General features: G+C 43.8%; 3 protein-coding genes across 3 annotated transcripts in view; 1 reads left to right on the top strand and 2 right to left on the bottom strand.

Moving 5' to 3' along the window:
* Positions 1 to 692, bottom strand: part of ZP2 (zona pellucida glycoprotein 2) — a 14,251-nt gene extending 13,559 nt beyond the window's left edge. The window contains exons 1-2 of the mRNA XM_042437845.1: positions 678 to 692; positions 69 to 100 (exon numbers count right to left, since the gene is read on the bottom strand). Of these exons, the coding sequence (XP_042293779.1) occupies positions 69 to 100; positions 678 to 692 (47 nt within the window). The remainder of the gene's footprint in view (positions 1 to 68; positions 101 to 677) is intronic.
* A 2,586-nt stretch (positions 693 to 3,278) lies between these two features.
* Positions 3,279 to 7,776, top strand: ANKS4B (ankyrin repeat and sterile alpha motif domain containing 4B). The gene is made up of 2 exons (XM_042438600.1): positions 3,279 to 3,490; positions 5,645 to 7,776. The coding sequence occupies exons 1-2, from the start codon at positions 3,327 to 3,329 to the stop codon at positions 6,717 to 6,719; spliced, it is 1,239 nt and encodes a 412-aa protein (XP_042294534.1). The 5' UTR covers positions 3,279 to 3,326; the 3' UTR covers positions 6,720 to 7,776.
* An 87-nt stretch (positions 7,777 to 7,863) lies between these two features.
* On the bottom strand, positions 7,864 to 16,958 carry CRYM (crystallin mu). The gene is given in 7 exon segments (XM_042438601.1): positions 7,864 to 8,293; positions 9,429 to 9,513; positions 10,944 to 11,065; positions 12,892 to 13,075; positions 14,588 to 14,689; positions 15,513 to 15,575; positions 16,821 to 16,958. Coding segments are annotated over 7 exon segments (759 nt in total). The 3' UTR covers positions 7,864 to 8,228.
* Between the last annotated feature and the right edge of the window lie 1,564 nt (positions 16,959 to 18,522).

The raw sequence follows: 18,522 nt of genomic DNA, 5'->3' as shown, positions 1-18,522 counted from the left end.
CTTGCTTTAACTGCCATTCCCAGAATGCCCTGGCCCTGATCCGTGACAGTTATTGGTCCCAAACACACTGGAGAAATAATCCAGTTTGAGCCTGCTTAAACTACCATTCCCAGAATGCCCTGGCCTTGATCCGTGACAGTTATAGGTCCCAAACACACTGGACTGCTTTAACTACCCTGGCTCATTTCATTTCATTTCTATGCCCAAGAAGGGACTGAAACCAGCTTACAAAGTTAAAACAATATAAGTCAATGCTAGGGAATTCCGGGAGCGGTAGTTTTGTGAGACATTTAGCCTTTTCTGTCAGGTGCCACAATACACTACAATTCCCAGAATGCCACAGCCTTGAGCTATGGCAGGTATAGCCTGTCTTAACCCTAAGTGAATCAGGGTGGTGTAGTTGTTTGAGCACTAGACCAGGACAGGATTCGAGTCCCATGATCTCGGCCACGAACCCACTGGGCGACTTTGGGAGAGTCACACACTCTCAGCCTCTGAAGATGGTCAGGGCAAACCCACTCTGGACAAATCTTGCCATGAAAACCCCATGAGTTTTGCCATAAGTCAGAAACGGCTTGAAGGCACACAACAGCAACAAAGACTGAATTAATATGAAGAAGACACAACAACCGCCTGCTGCTAAAGGCATAGGAGCCAAAATGCAGCAGAACACCGACAGGCAGGGGCTGCATCTGCACAGCAGAAAAATCCAGTTTAACACCATTTTAACTCCATACTATAGAATCCCATTGAGACCTGTAGTTTTATTGTGGCACCAGAGCTCTTTGCCAGAAAGGGCTAAATGTCTCACAGAACTACAGTCCCTAGAATTCCATATCCTTGAGTCATGTAAAGTGGTGTCAAACTGGATTTTCTGCCATGTGAATGATGGAGCCAGGTTTGACAGATTGAAAACTGGAGAGGCTCCTGTACTTAAAGGCAGAGGCTTCCAAACTTTGGCCCTCCAAATGTTTGGGACTTCAGTTCCCAGATTTCCTGAGCCTTGGCCAAGCTGGTTAGGGCTTTTGGGAGTTGAAGTCCAAAACATCTGGAGGGCCAGAGTTTGGGAACCAGTGCTTTAAGGTATATGTAGAAGAGGGAATTGTTATAACAAACAGCACCTGCTGCAGTTCCTTGTTCTACAGAACCTGTAAAGGTACAGAAGCCCTATTGGGTTTTCATTCTGGCAACACTACAAAGCAATGATGGTTTAGCTTTTGTCTGAAGACCATCCAAGACTGGATGAAGACAAAGATGGGCAAAGTGTGTAGAAACTGACTGCCAGGAAAAACTAAGCAAACTTGAAAGTGGCTTGAAGCCTTTTTTAAAGGTTAAACTGTCCTTAGTTAATAGGAAAATGCTGCAAATGGACGAGACAATAAACAGGTGCATCTTGGTACATGGAACCAACAAAGTTAGGCTATAGGAGTCAAATCCCTGAAATACAGTGTGGCTTCTTCCTGTAGACACTGATTTATGAACTGAAATTGTCAGGACTGGAGCCAAAGCATTTCAGAAAGTCTGAGCCTGTTGTTACAGACTGCCAAAATAAAGCTGCTTCAAGTCTCTTTGGAGGTATGCTGTTTAAATGATGCATGCACCCTAAGAATCCAGAAACTGGACCAAAGCTGCCCTCCAGTGCTTAGGAATGGAGTGTGGCTTTGGCGCGACCTCCGGACTCTTAGGATCCATGCATCATTTAAATAGCATACCTCCAAAGAGACCCAAAGCAGCTTTATTTTGGCAGTCTGTAACAGGCCCAAGTGTCATTTCAAACATCTTTCCATTCATCCTAATTAACTGCCGATTTCACCCTCCCTTTTAAAGTGTGATCTGTACCTTAGAACATCTTTTCATGGAAGAGAAAAGAAAGAAAAGATCCAATTCTAGGCAAACCTCACCACTTTTGATTCAAGAGAAGATTTTAAAAGGAAAGAGAAAAAAGACTTCTAGTAACAGCTTTGTTTGGGCCCAGACAGAAGGGCTAGTAAAATGGAAAGGGGATTTGGGGTGAGCTGGTTTGATCTTTTCTCAACTGCCAGACAGAAACCACAATGAAACTCATTAAGCCCTTTTTTTCCCTTTCCTGTACTTGGCTTCATTAAAATGCTCCCTCAAAAGTGGTTGAATGCATGCCTTCTGCTGGCATCTCAATCAATTTAATTGTAACGCAGGATATAAACAAAAAGTCCTTTTTTATTTTCATGGCTCAAAACTACATCCTTAGTTTTATACTTTTATGCGAAGTGAGTCTCAAGACTGAGCTTCAGTGCATACTGAGATTTTGTGCCTTGTGTAAAGTTGAGAAGATGTTAATCTGAGCTAGGGCATTTGAGGCTTTAGTGGCCAATTAAATGATCAAATTAATATGCAAATGACTTTATATTTAGCCTTCAAACAAGCAAAGAGGCAGAACAAGATAGTCCAAAGAGAAGAGCTGGAATGCTTACTTTGTAACTTCAATTCCTAGAAACCCTCAACCACCAAGACCAGTGTTTATGATGCCCAGGGATTTGGGGAGCTATAGTTCGAAATGAATTGTCCAAGCTCTGTCAAAGAGGGAGGGGAGGTGTTCAACTGATGTATAGTTTCCAGGGGTAGCCGTGTTCGCCATACAGCAAAGTACAATAACATCCAAAATCGACAAAACAGCAATATCTTTATTGGACCTCCAAGTTGTCCGAGTGGAGCTTCGAAAGCTTGCATCATGTATTTTGTGCATTATGGTTGGTCCAACAAAGGCATCACTGTTTTGTGGATTTTGGTTGTTATTGTACTTTGATGTATAGTTTATCAGCTATAGCACAGAACAGTGGTGAATTTAGGGGAACAAGCCTCATCACATTAGTCCCCATAGTCATCCCCATTCCTGGGAGAATAAAACATTTAAAAAGCAGGCTGCTATGTCAATCCATATTAAAATCACTTCCAGACCTTTTCCTCTTCATTAAGAGCGGGGTTTTGTTTGGGGTTTTTTTTTTTTTTTGCAAACCTAATAGGTTATATTTGACCATTCAAGACCAAACTATCACCAAATACTTTAGATTATAACACTGATAGTTCTTGACAGTATATTTCTCAGAAAATCCAACCTCCTATTTTCAGTGTATGCTTGAACCCATGTATAAGAAGGGCCAACTGTACATTGTCTCAAGTGAAGCATAAGACAAGGCATGTCAATAGGTTCCTGGGAGTGACCTTTGGTTCCTCATTTCTTGCTGAAGCTGATGCCTCTCCATCACAGATTATTAATTAACCGCCCCGCTCTCCAGAAACGTGTGGCTGCGAAGTGTGCCTGCTCCGCTGGATACTCCCAGAAAGAGAAAATGTCCACCCGGTACCACCAGGCAGCTGCCGACGGCAATCTGGAAGTACTGAAGGAAGCAACCCGAAAAGACCTGAACACTTCGGATACAGATGGGATGACACCCACCCTGCTGGTGGCTTACCACGGGAACCTAGAAGCGCTGGAAATAATTTGCCGGAGAGGGTAAGTACAACTTAGGGGCCAACCTATGTACCGCCATGCTTTTGTGACCACAAACATTGGCAAGTGGTGACAGAATGAAAAGGTATCATTGGGTAGCATCTGTAGCTTTCTTATTTTAGCATGTATAAGGACAACATAATTATAGCATCATGAGTCTGCTTTAACTGCCTATAGAATCCAGGGCTTTGCAGTTTAACATTTAGCAATAGCATTTACAGTCAGCCCTTCTTATACACGGATTTTTATACACGGATTCAAGCATCCACGGTTTCCTTATTTATTAGACTTGGTGTTGTTGTTGTTTTATTTGAACGGCATATCCTGCGTAGGTGTGGTTGTTTAATATACCATGCTTAATGATATCTCCAGAAGCTGCTACCGTGACACCAAAAGGCATTATCTTTAGGTTTCAGGCTTTGGTCCTGAAGTTTCACAGTCTAGGATAGTCCAGACCTGGAAACCCTAAATAGAAATATTCCCTTCATCTGACCATTGTACTTGCTGGTCACTCTGCTGTCTGGGTGCTAACTGATGAAGTGCAATTTCAATGTCCCTGTGGCTCTCCTTTCTGATAGCACATCCTGCGTACCCTTGTATCTTGTATAGGACACTTGGCTACCCCAGTATCAATAATTTAATATTAATAATATTATTATTATAACAACTAATAACAATCCTGGTAATCTGGATTCTAAATACATACAAACTGTATTTTGAAATATCATTTTAACGCAGTTGAACAAAGGTAGTTGTTAGTTAAACTAATTTAACTAGTTATGCATTTGTTAAAGAGAGCTGTTATTAAACTCCCGTTAAGGAGCAAACATCAAATGAATACATTGCTTTGTCTCTAGCTTTTAGACGTGGCGTGCAGTTTTATAAGCCATATTTTATTGACAATAAATGTGACCTTTAAACAGTGCAATTGCTTATCCCTGAAATTGCAGTCATAATCCCGAGTGGCGAAAATGAACACAGCTTCATAGACAAAGCTATGAAAGAAAAATTAACCCTACTTCCTCATTCGGAGGTTATCAGTCTGAACCTGGGCTGACGCATCATTTCTGGGTTGAGGGGCTGATGCCAGAGAATGATGGAGTCTCCATTGTTGGACTAGACCTATGGTGACCCTATGAATGAGAGATCTCCAAGAGTCCCAGTCATCAACCGTTGTGCTGAGGTCTTTCATACTCAAGGGCTTGGCTTCTTTTAAATGAATCCCCTGTAATGTGGTCCTCCTCCCTTCCTACTGTCTTCAACTTTGTCAAGCATTATCATCTTTTCCAATGTCATTCATGATATATCCCAAAGTGTGACAACCCACTTTTTATATATAGATGTACTTAGCATAAGCCAATTGCTTTTATAGCTTAAACTTGTTGTTAGAAAGGCTGTCTTTCATTGCAAGCCAAAACCAGAGTCTTCTCCTCAGCCAGCATCAGGGCCATCCTCATAATAAAGCAATAGGAAGTAACCAGTTAGTGTGCAACCCCTGGTGAGACCCTGGTTGAATGGTTGTTTATGTAAAGTATGTAGCCCTGCACATTGAACTCTCATAGGAAAGGTCTTGGCCCTTCACTTCATTTACAAATGATGCAAAATAAAAATTCTCACACTTTGGTCGAGAAGCTGCCAAGTTTCACAACGTGTTAAAGGCTTTAGAAACAAATCCCCTGCATGTTTAATGTAGAGTGAGGAGGCTTTGTCACTTCCATAGTGCACCATCTTGTTCTTTTCCTCAAATAGCAAAATAGCTCTGAAATTGGGTAAAAATTCACAAAGTCCTGAGATTGCAAAGCAGACTATGCAAATTCAAAACGAAGAGCGGAGATTCTTGTTTTTATATGCCTTGCCTAGAGTGACAACAAATGCGCTTAACACACAAACACAGGGTCCTGCGTGAAGTCGAAGGCTTTCATGGCCGGCATCTATGGTTTTTTGTGGGTTTATAGCCCGAAAAACCCACAAAAAAACAGAGTCCTGCATTTAGTAAAGAAGCAGAGAGGACTAAATCCTGACTCCTTGTTGTCCTGGTTTTGTTATTCTTCTTTTTGGGATTTTATCACCTGATCCTATTGCCTGTGTAGTTCCAGCTACTCTATGTGAGTTGAGTCATAGTTTTTATAATCTTTTATGTTTTGTTTTATTTAACAGAGGTGATCCAGATAAGTGTGACATTTGGGGGAACACTCCTCTTCACCATGCAGCTATCAATGGCCACATCCATTGTGTTTCCTTCTTAATCAATGTTGGCGCAAATATCTTTGCCCTGGATAATGACATGCGTTCTCCTCTCGATGTGGCTGCCAGCAGAAACCAATACGAATGTGTCAGGATTCTCGACAATGCTGCCACCGAACAGACGATCAAGAACCCCAAACGGGTCTCCAGGCTGAAGGCTCAGGCGCCACAGGATGCTGCGCGACAAATCCGTGAATGTGAAAGACGTCAAGAGAAGCATGAAGATAAAATGAACAGGAACTTTAACAAAGGGTCCATGTATTTACCAAGGGGAACAGCTACAAGGCAAAAGGTGTCCAATTTCTTTGCTTACAGCTCACTAAGCACATTGCCCAAACAGCTGAAAGACACCTTCAAGCTGAGAACAAAAAAGAAAGGGGAGAATGTAGACAATCAAGAAGCCGGAAGCAGTGGACGAGAGGAGGACATCGCAGCCGGCCGAACTGCTGTAATGGATGTATTCAACGAAAACGATGAAGAAGAACTACCTAGTGAATTTAACAGAAAAGCCAGTATTTCCGAAGGCGAAGAAGAAGAAGAGTTAAGATCGAAGTCTATCTTCAATCGTCCAGGTCTTGGCAACATTGTTTTTAGAAGCAACTTTTCCATGGGCAAAAATGCAGACAGCACATCAACGAAGAAAGAAGATGTACGTTTCAAAATACCAAATGGACTGCTTTATGTTGAAGAGCCTGAAGAGGCTGATGATCCAGACGTAGGGAATGATTTTGATGAGTCTTGGGCTGAAGAGGAAATTGGATGGGATGATGGCAAAGTGGAGACCACCCCCCTTGAGGTATTCCTGGCATCACAGAACTTGGATGAACTCCTTCCCGGCTTGATGAGAGAAAACATTGACTTAGAGGCCCTGATGCTTTGTTCGGATGAAGACCTAAGGAACATACAAATGCAGCTGGGTCCAAGGAAGAAAATCCTAAATGCAATCAACAGGAGAAAACAGGCACTAGAGAGTCCTGGCAAGGCTTAAGACACTCCGTTATAAATACTCCGTTATTGCAGACAGTGTTTAAGGCAAATTGCATTGAATCCAGAGGTTGCACTTCAGAGAGATGATATTATAATTTTCCCCAAGAAGGATTTAGCTTTCAGGAGCTACCTTAGTAGGAGCAGCTTCAGTAATGAACAATGTTCTGCATGCTGATTCTTTTGCTTATCATTGGACCCATTCACAGGACTTTTTTCCATGAGGAAGCAGCCAACAGGCATTGCCTTAATTATGATGGCAACAGAACAGTTTCACCAGGCAGTGCTGCAGTTGAGAGATATTGGAGGAGCCTTGAAGCTGGTCTACATCCTCGTGGGCCACCCAAGATCTTTAGGCAGGCCACATGTGGCCCCCAGGCCGCATGTTGTGCAGGCCTGTCCTAACCTCTGACATTGCAGGGCCAAAACCTGAGAATGAGGGACTTGTGGTATCAGAAGGGGTGAGTCTTGGCGATGTTATAATATTGATGTTACAAGGGCCAGCCCCTGATAAGCATGGTATATTAAGCATCGACTATAGTTGGTTACAGTGTGTCATTCACATCTAAAAACACCATACAACAAATGATTAAAATGCATACATACACACTTTTTTTTCAAGCTCAATGAGATTCCTTCCCTTCCCTTTCCCTGTAGACTGGAAAACAGAGGCCATGCCATGAGATCTGGCAACCCTATTGCCCACTCTTGCATACCCCGTTGCAGGACATGACAAAGCCTTGGTCTTAGATTTTGGCCTTCAAATCTCAGGGAATGGAATACCGCTAGTTTGGCAACCATACTGGCAGCACTATGCCCACCCCCTCGCTCTCATTTCAGTGCCACCTAAGCCAACATGATACTGAAATGACTGTCACAGCATCATCTGGATATACACTAGACATTCTCGGACCCTTTTCTCTAAACTTCTCAGCCCAGATGAATCAACTACTGATTTTATGAGAAAAGCAAATAGGAATCATTTGGAAATATATCTGGTCTAAAAACCAATTATCTTTATAGGAGCAGAAATCTGAAATCAAGCCACCATCAGGCTCTTGAAAATGTGGGGATTTGTTTAAGCCCTAGGTTTTTCCAAATATAAACCAAGCCTATGTTTTTATATTACAGAATGATGTACTCTCCCAAAGAGACAAAAATCTGTATCTGTTTATTTGCACTAAGCATAAGTCAGAGTTGGAAGCACATGGGGGGAAAGATAAATGTTACAAAAGACTACTGAATGTGCTTAAGTATATAATTATTTCATCCTAAAAAAATCTTCCTATAAAATAGTGAGAATTACAGTGCAGTCATAGGCATCTCTACTCAGCAGTACATGCCATTGAGATCAATACAGTGCTCCCAGTTAAGTGTGTATGGGATTGCAATTTCAGTCTTTAACTTGATTGTCCAGCTAAAGGATTAAAACAGGGCTTTTTTGGAGGGGAAGAACACAACTCAGGATGCTACTTCATTGCTTTCTTGTTCAGGATGGTCACGGATTTTCACTTCAGCTGGCAGCTGACCAGGAATCGAAGATTAATTTTGCTGCGACCATATCTTCAATCGCCATGCCTGAAAAAAGGGGTGGAATTAATATCACAGCCAATGGCATGACAAAACAACACACGTGATTTTTAAGGTGAAGAACACAGTGGGACTAGGTAGATTGCTTGAGAAGCTTTTATCTCAGGTGGAAGATGGCAGGTGTTTTGGAGTGGGCAGTGCGGGCAAAGATGAGCCCCCTGGCTTTTCTCATCTGCTGGAGGGCAGACCTGGGTGTTCCTCACAACCGGACTAAGCTATTCTGGTACCCTCAGATGCAGTGGAAGAAGGCTTCCCATCAGATGTGTTGAAGATGATTCACAGCTGATGCACTGATTAAAACTGGTATAGGAGGCACCATCTTACCCTTCACACCTTGGACAGCAAAATGTCTTGAGCCAGCCCTATATGTAGACATTGGCTGCATCCACACTGCACAAATAATCTGGTTTGACACCACTTTGCCATGGCTCAATGATATGGAATTCTGGAAATTGTACAATTCCTGGAATTCCACAGTATTGAGCCAAAAGTGGTATCAAACCAGGTTATTTGTGCAGTGTGGATGGATTCTGAGAGAGCTTGGGGGAAAATATTTTTGGACTGCTCCACAAAACTCTTAGCCTGCCTGGAGACCGGTTATGTCCACTGGGGTTTTCTAGGCATCTCAAAAAGTCCTTTTTCCAATTTCTGGGTGCCGATTGGCTGGCTGTGCTTGATGGCACCAAAAATTCATTCCTTTTGGTTGTCTGAAATAAGCCTCTTGCCTAGTCCCTGGAAGAGTTTTGTGCTTAAAGATAACCAGAAAAACAGTGAAGTGACAAAGGAAACGTGTAACATCCATGTGGCATTTAAACAATGATTTAACTCAGACTGCTCAGCTGGAGCACTAAAGGAGTCAGACTCAAGGCAAACATTTATGATCAGAGCGACAGCAGCATCGGAAAAACAGACAATGCATTCATTCATCTTGGCTTCCTTGCTGATCCTAATTGCTTCAGTCTTACATTTTTGAGAAGCAAAAACATGACAACGGCCTTTGTGAGATGGTAGGGAAAGAGCTGTTGCAGGCTTGAAGATAATCGCCCACATTCCCATGCATGGAGGTAAATGCTCACGCATTGTCTTGCACTGTCATTCACACGCAGAAGGAGGTTATTCTTACCCAGTGATTTGAACACAGTCATTTTCTCACGCAAAGCAGGTTTTGTTTTCAACAGCACCTCACCCAGCTCTCCAAAAATCTCTGCCTGCGAAACAAACAAAAAGTGTTGATATCTACCACTCTCCTCTATTTCCGTTCAGTCAATTGTTTATTTTATTTGACTAAAAGCCATTACAAATAAGAAAAAGAAAAGAAACCCACAATAAAATCCAGTAAAAGAATATATACATATATGCATCCGTACATCCACATAAATATCAGTTTAATGAATCCCCTGCACAATCTAGCAATATTTTTCAGGTAACTAGCAGAAATACTTTTAGCAGCTTTAGCAAATCAGGCTGTTTTGTGTACAACATATGGATCACGGTCTGAAAGTAACCAGTACCTGAAAGAGATCTATTTGTTATGTCATCGGCTAGTGAGCTGACACCTCGTATAACTATAGAGTAATTGACTTGTCACTTAGGCTGCATCTGCACTGCAGAAATAATGCAGTTTGACACCACTCTAACTACCATGGCTCAAGGTTATGGAATTCTGGGGATGGTAGTTTGTTGGGGCACCAGAGAGCACCCATGGCAGTTAAAGTGGTGTCAAAGTGCGGATGCAGCCTTAATTAAGACATCTTTTATTGTAGTAACAAGTATAAGATGTCTCAATTAAGGCTGCATCTGCAGTTATACTGTAGTTTGTTTTTATAGAATTGCTAAGACTGTCTTGTGGTGTATTATTCAGAAACACACCTATTTGACCATTGGGGTTCCTAGACCTCTGACACAAAAGGGGTGTCTGAAGAAGGTAGGTAGGAGATAATGCTGAAGCAGGGCATTTTATTAAGGTGAGACGGAGAGCCATGCTAAAGAGGGACTGTCCCTGCCTGTCACATAAGAGATGTCCCATCCAGAAAGCTTGTCTTGGGGTGACAGGTGTCCCTCATTATAAGGGCTGTCCGCTATCTGAAGGTTGGAATGCTGCTTCTTTTATATAAATTCAACAAGATGCCAAAATAATTCCATGTGGATCCTTCCTACACAAAGAAATGTGTGCATCATGGAAAGTGTGAACAACAGGTATATTTTACAGAGAAATACAGTGGATCCTTGTTATACGCTAGGATTTGGTTCCAAGATCCCCCGTGTATAACAAGATCCGTGTATGCTGAAGTCCCATTAGATATAATGACATAGAAAAATGGTGTCCCTTATAAAAAACAGAAAATCAAGGTTTGATATTTGAAATTTATACTTTTTTTTGAACATTTTCAAACCGTGTATGCTTGAACCTGTGTATAACAAATCCGTGTATAAGAAGGGCCGACTGTACTTAGCTAGGTTAACTGAAATCCACACATTTGGTATTTAAGTAAAATGCAGCTTTATTAATAGCTACTTCCTTCTTATCACCCTGCATGTCATGAATTTTGACTGTCTCTTATTTCTGTTTTGAAAACCAGGCAACACTAGTGCCAACAATAATTTCTTCCAAAATGGGAAACAAACCCCAGTTCCTTACCCCGGATAAAATAACATCTCCTGATTCACGCAGAGCAGCCTCTCTTGAATCCACATACAACACCGAGTTCTTCATGATATCATCGTCTAGCTCCCGCCAGTCTGGCCTGCTTGCGCCTATGGCTGAAAGACACATCAAATCAAACTAATAAACACATTCATTCCTATGAGTTGACGCACACAGGTCCACCCCATCTCATTGCCACAGTTTAGTCAGATGCAACTGAAAATATAGTAAGCAAAAATCAACTTTCTCTGGCTCCTGTCAGAGGTGTCATCACACAGGAAAGTATCCTCCTTGAAAAGGCTGTTGCTTTAGTGGAATTAATGTTGCCCGAAGTGGTGTTAAAACTCCCTCCCCCCCAAACATGTGCCAACACCAACCAAAATTGCCCTTAAGAACCTGAGCAGCAATATGTCTGAATGGAGATGGCCACCTGACTCCATCCTTGAACTCCCATCCTTCAGCCTTAAGAAATAGCTACATATTCTGGATCAGAGTTGCAGTGACATGGCAGGAGAGCAGTCAAAGGGGTACTGCCACCCAATGAAGAATTCTGCCCCTCCTTTTCTATACCATCTTAATATTTCACAGATGAAAACCAAGACACATAGAATCATAAAGTTGGAAGAGACCACAAGGGTGATCCAGTCTAACCCCAGCCTGCCATGCAGGAACTCTCAATCAAAGCATCCCTGACAGATGGCCATCTAGCCTCTGCTTAAAGACCTCCAAAGGAGACTCCACCTCCCTCCGAGGGACATGTGGACAAGCAAGTGGCATGACTAGAGTTGGTGCCACCCGGTGCAGTAACTCATGGTGTCACTGTCCTCCCATCCCACACCCTACAGAATCCTGAGTAAAAAAAAATTGTACTAAGGTTACCCATAAATCATAATTCCGATACATGACCCAATGTAATGGTAATAGTTGTGACATAAACAACAAGCAAAATGACAAATTGGGACAACTGGAGGGTAAGAAAAAGCAGTCAGGTAGCAAACACTTGCTTAGGTTTGCAAACAGAGAAGCAAGGGCCATGTGTATTTGTGTGAAAACCTACTAAAAAAGCATTAGGTTCGCCGGGGAAAGAGTAAAAAGAATGCTAAGGAGACTCGGCCTTTTCAGCCTGTGTCGTGATGGTGAATGAGGACATGAATTGTCCCCTAATGCTCCATGCCACTTCAATACAAGAGGAGAAATAGGACAGACAAAGCAATGATGAAGGGGAGGGGAAGGAAGGTGGGGTGGACTGGAGGAGAGAACAGCGGTCCAGCCATGACCCAATGTGGGAATGAGACATCTGCAGTTTGCCCACTTCACAAATCTTTTCCTGTCTGCTTGGTGGGCAAAGCACAAATGAAGTGGATGGGATTATCTGAACTGGGATAAATATATAAAGAAAGGAGTGAGAGAAGATGCCAGGGTGGAAGCACCAGGGCTCCCTGCTCTTCCTTCCTCCACCAGTCAAATGCCCATCAGGCAGACCAGACTATGCTCTCCATGCTCTATTTACTCTTATCCTGCGCACGGCTTCTGTTTGAAGGGCTGTGTGGCTGTCCTCTGTTTGTTGGGGGGAAAGATATCCATCTGAAGTCCAGTTTAAATCTCAGTCACCCATCCTTTGAACAAGGGGGCACCTCATCCTGCTACTTCTCCCCTTAAACCCAAAGGCCCCTCAGACTCTGCTATTTTAAGTGATTTACAGATAAAAAGGGAAAGATACTCTACTCATAATTCTGGCTTCTTGCCTAGGAGGGAAAGTCTTCAGAATAGCACGAAGTAGAAACACGGAGCCAGAGGGGGATCCTCTAGACCAGAGTTTCTCAGACTATCTCATCCACCTGCCAGGAGCCAACATTAAATCTGTGTCCACTGGGTAAAATGTATCTTGCCAGAGACCAGCAGCAATGGCTCAGAGAAAAATCGACATAAGAATGTACTTTACCATTGATATGGGCCCCAGGTTTCACCCATTCTCCACGTAAAATGGGTTTTGTTGCCATAGTGACTGTTATGATCACATCAGCCCCAGTTGCAGCCTCCTGAGCAGAAGAGCAGACGCGCACTGGCCCACTGGCCAAGCGAGCAAACTTCTGGGCTTTCTCCTCGGTCCGATTCCAGATCCTCACCTTCAAGAGAAATTGAATAGGCAGGGCTTAATTCTCTTGGTTATCATCAGTGTGTTGAAATCTGTCTATCAAGGCACAAATCCTGAATGATGGAAACCTAACAGGTCAAGGGCTGTCTGTGTGGATCAGTGTCAACAAATCACTTCTAGCAGTTTTCATCTTCATCAGGAACAGGTCTTTTGTACAATTAATGATTTCAGTTGTCATTCCAAGGCCATGCCATCTCCTTACTACTTTACACAGCAACAAGGATTGCTTGCAACAATATACTGCTGCTATGAAAAATCCATTCACATCCACCAGCTACAGGGAGTACCATAACTAAACTCGTAGGGACTCAAAATCGCAGTGCTCTGACTCCATGAGCAGTGGCATCTCTGCACATGGTATCACCACGTACTGTGGGATGGGGTGTCTGGGAGTTGGACTTCTGGGGATGGGGATGGCATGGGGAAGCATGTGAGAACAATGTGTGGGGATGGAGAGCATGTGGGAAGAGGGCCCGACTGGGTGTCACCACTCTTCTGGGGTATCACCCAGTGCAGGCCGCACCACTGCATCCCCGTAGTGACTCCACTGCCTGTGAACCATAACTTTACTGCACCCTTAGACAAAGAACTTTCCACCAGGACACACTTCACCCCTGGGAAACTAAAACATGAATATAAATAGATTTCCCCTGGATCGTAGATGGTGCCCAGAACTGGTGTCCAGTTCTGGGCACCACAATTCAAAAAACTGTGGAGTGTGTCCAAAGGAGGGTGACCAAAATGATCAAGGATCTAGAAACCATGCCTTTTGAGAAGAGACTTAGGGAGCTGTGTATGTTTAGCCTGGAGAAGAGACATTTAAGGGGTAGTATGATAGCCCTCTTTAAGTATTTGAAGAGGTGTTACATTGAGGATGGAGCAAGTTTTTTTTTCTTCTGCTCCAGAGACTAGGACACGGAACAATGGATGCAAGCTCCAGAAACAGAGATTCTACCTCAACATTAGGAGGAACTTTCTGACAGTAAGGGCCATTTGACAATGGAACACACTCCTTTCATGGAGTGTAGTGGAGTCTCCTTCCATGGAGGTCTTTAAACAGAGGCTGGATGGTCATCTGTCAGGGGTGCTTTGATTGTGATTTTCTGCATGGCTGGACATTGGACTGGATGGCCCTTATGATCTCTTCCAACTCTACAATTCTATGATTTTTATTATATTTATTTGTCAGTTTGCTTTATATTTTATTTTATTATTATTCTTTATTCTGTCTGGATAATTTGTTTTGCAATATATCACACATTTTATATTTGTATTACTCTTTCCTTCACCAATGTGTTTGTGTATATATACATTTTAATTTGTATGTCTTTGGCATGACTGGCTGCTCTTTTGTTGTTGTCATACTTGTAAAGTGGCATGTACATTGATGGCATCATATAAATAAGCAATGATAATAATAATAATAGCAATAATTAATCAAATTCAGTTCTTTGACCAAACACTGTTTAAATGGGATTCTTACCTCTTTAAATGAAAATAATTCAGTGAAAATGTCATAGTGGCTGTAGGCTTGAACGCCAGCGCCTAGGATGCATAATACTTCAGAATCCACTGGCATTAAGAGCTGAAAACATATCCAGAAGGAAGAAAAACATTTTTGTTAAGACCATCTCTTTCTAACATGTAATACCCACTACATCATTTCTTTCTTGGACTTCACAACAGATACTTACACTGCTTTTATTTCTGGTCTACGGATTCAACAGGATCGAAGGCATGGGAAGGAGTCATGCAACCCAAACTTGTTGGACTGGCACTTCCAGAACCATAGCCAATGGCGAGGAATGCTGTTGCAGTCCAACAACATGTGGCGAGATAGTAACCGTTCCGTCCCCAAATGTCTTGACAGCACTGAATGCAAGCATTCATTGCCCCAGGACACCTGTTAAACAGACTGCAGCAACTAAGACAAAAACACCCCAGTCCTTACATTACTCAATAGCTACAGATACTCCATTTCTACTACTCTCTCCCCCCTCATAAAAAACCCTTTTCAAAGGATTCTCAGATAAAAAGAGAAGGACTTTGAAGAGGCTGCTATGAACAAGGAGATAAAGGCGGGAAGGCAAATCAATTCGTTAATTGTTGCTAAGAATCCTTTGGCATTCAACAACTGTGGGTAGTCAATGGGCTCAAACTGAATACTCCTTTGCAATGATGGCAAGAAAGGATCTTGCAGACAAAAGATTTGAGTTCAGTGTGTCTCTCCCTTTCCAAATCAGAGACCCCGGGTGAACAACTGGCATTATGAAACCAGTTGGACGAAAGGCTCCTTGATACATTCAAAGATACGATTCCTTGTCCCCAAACTAAATGGCTCTTTTGTGATGCATCTTTTCTGTGCATAAAAAATAGCCTCTCATCATGAGTCCACTTCATGAAAGCACTCACCTTGGAGCTATGGCAGAAACGGCCGCGGTCGTGGCTGTAATGACGCTGCCATCCATGACCTTTCCAAAAGCAAAGCGTCAAACAGAAGGAAAAGAATGTGGTAAGATGCAAGGAAAATCAGAGGCCTTTCCCATAGCTAGAGCATTAAAATGTGACATTAATAAAGTACTCCTTCTGTGGTGTAGAATAGAGAGGATTAGGGTCTCTATATAATGAGAAAAAGAAGGGTCACTTTTTGAAAGCTGAATTGTTACTTTTGCTATTTGGGGGCCCTGAAAGTTAAATTATAACTTACAATGAATTAACGTCCCTTGTAACTACAGTACTTTTGAAAATAATTTGCACTTCTCTGTCGCTCTGCTTTTAAATTCTATGGCCAGATGTACAAGGATTGGAAGTAGAAATACCATACCGCCAGGCGGACAGCAACAATGAAATGGCTTGGAACATGGTAGTATACAGATACAAACAAAGGTCATTTTCATTCATCCTTGTTGCAGTAACAAAGACCTGTTACAGACTGCCCAAATAAAGCTGCTTCGGGTCTCTTTGGAGGTATGCTAAATGATGCATGGGTCCTAAGAGTCTGAGGTCGCCCCAAAGCCACACTCCATTCCTAGCCTGGAGTCAGCTTTGTGTGCAGCTTCGGATTCTTAGGATGCATGCATCATTCAAATAGCATACTCCAAGTAGACCAAAGCAGCTTTATTTTGGCAGTCTGTAACAGTTACATTCTGTGTGTAATGGAAATAAGGGATAATTATTCCTCTGTGGTCAGTACCTTAACCTTTTTTTAGTTGTTATCATAGCTATGTGTTTTTGTGTGTGCCTTGCGACTTACGGTGAGCCTAAGGTACCCTATTGTCATCTTTTCTTGAAGGTTTTGGGGGAAGGAGGATTGCCATGGCCATCTTCTGAGGCGAGAGTGTGACTTGCAAGATCACCACGAGCTTCCATGGCGGAGCCGGAATTCAAACCCTGACTCTAGAGTCATAGTCCAATACTAAACATTGCACCACAATAGATCTTTGAGAGGACCCATTGGATCAATGGGAGCTGAAAGTTGCATGCCATCATGGGTTTACTGGTTGGGACAAATTGTATTTCATCCTATAGATTGTAAACCAATATTTAAATATGTTAGACCTCCATCCCCACTATGCAACCTAGATGCGTTCTGCCTTATGAAGAAAACCATCAGGCTCAAAGCAGGAGGACGTTATATTTTAGACTACAAATCCCAGTATTGCAGAGGTTACCTTGTTCGAAGGCATGTCTGAGTATAAAAAGCCTTTGAAACTTACGGCTTTGAGGGTGCCGTTGCTGGGATCAAACAGGAGAACCGTGGCTTGATGCGAAGGAACAGTAGGGTCACTTGGCTGCTCATAAAAGGTCACCACTTGGGTGGTCAAAGCATCTTCGCTGGCGCTGTAAGTGGGCATGACTCCTAAAAAGCTTGCAAGCAGAAAAGAAGCAGGATGGTAACCCTTCAAGTGGACCAACTCCAGGGATAGCTAACAAAAAGTTAATCGGCAACTTGAGCTTCAGGAAAGCAGAATGATGATTTTGGCGTGGGACACAGGGTCCCAAATCCGTGCTGCCGCCGATCTTTGCATTCCTGAATTGCAAGGAGGATCTAGACAGGCCAACTGCACTCTCCCATCATCCAGCCAGAGCTGCACAGCAGCGCTGCAATCCAGCCTTCAACCATACATGGTGGCACTGCAAGTCTCAGCATCTTGAGCCGCCCAGCCAAGGTGAAGGTTATGATGAAGCTGCAATGTGGCATGCCCAGATCCTCTTGCAATTCGAAAGCAGGGAGCGGCCAGGAAGGTATGTCCTGCGCTGTTTGCGGATTGCTAGTCTGCAACTCCCATCACCTTTGTCATTGGCTAGGGCTGGTGGAGATGCTGGGACCTGCAGTGCCACCAGATATTGTTGGAGGCTTGGACTTGCACTGCTGGATTGTTGGACTGCAACTCCCATATCCTTCACCATTGGCTGGGGCTGGTGGAGATGCTGGGGCCTTTGGTGCCACCAAATACCACTGGAGGCGGGGACATGCACTGCAGTCCCAGCATCTCGATCAGCCCCAGCCAATGAGGCAGGATGATGGGAGTTGCAGTCGTCGGCCATGCTGTAGCTCCACTTGGAAGCAGGTGGGCCCAGGGCCGAGGAAGCCCCTCCATCCCTCCCTCCCTGGCCCTGGAGGCTCACCCGCGGTGCTTCTGGATGGGGACACGGTGCGGAGGGGCTGGACTACTCCTCCTTCTCCGCCTTCCCCCCGGAGAAGTTGCCCAAGGCGGCGCTCCAAGGGGCCCAGGAGGAGGCTGGCCCGGGGCAGAGCCGCTCCACCGCTTCAGCGCCCAGGAAAAGGGGCGCTCCCCCGGGAGACTCATCCTCACAAGGCAGCAGCGGCAGCAGCAAAGGGTCCAGAGAGAGGCACTGCAGCCGAGCAGTCCCTTGCCCTCTCCCTCCCCCAGTCCCAGCCAAGGAGGAGCCAGGACCAGGGCAGGGCCAGAGCACAACAGCAGGACCAGAAGGGAAGGACCTTCCCTTTCCTCTCCCCAGGGAAAAGGGGCAGGGGAAAACAATCACATGCATAGAATCCAAGAGTTGGAAGAGACCCCAAGGGCCCTGATCCAGTCCAGCCCCATTCTGCTCATGCAGGAACTCTCCGTCAAGCATCTCCATTGACAGATGGCTATCCAGCCTCTGCTTAAAGACCTCAAGGAAGGAGACTCCACTACACTCCGAGGAGGAGTTTGTCCACTGTCAAACAGCCCTTACTCTCAGGAAGGTCCTCCTAATTGTTGAGCTGGAATCTCTTTTCCTGGAGCTTGCTCTCCTTTCCTGGGTTCTAGTCTCTGGAGCAGCAGAAAACAAGCTCGCTCCCCTCAATATGGCATCCCTTCAAATTTAAACAGGGCTATCATATCCCTCTTAGCCTTCTCTTCTTCTTCAGACTAAACATCCCCAGCTCCTTAAGTCTCTCTTCATAGGGCT

Source organism: Sceloporus undulatus, chromosome 8, assembly GCF_019175285.1.
Source record: "Sceloporus undulatus isolate JIND9_A2432 ecotype Alabama chromosome 8, SceUnd_v1.1, whole genome shotgun sequence".
NCBI lineage: Eukaryota > Metazoa > Chordata > Lepidosauria > Squamata > Phrynosomatidae > Sceloporus > Sceloporus undulatus.
Note: the sequence above shows the minus strand (reverse complement) of the source record. Positions and strands in the feature narration are given on the sequence as shown.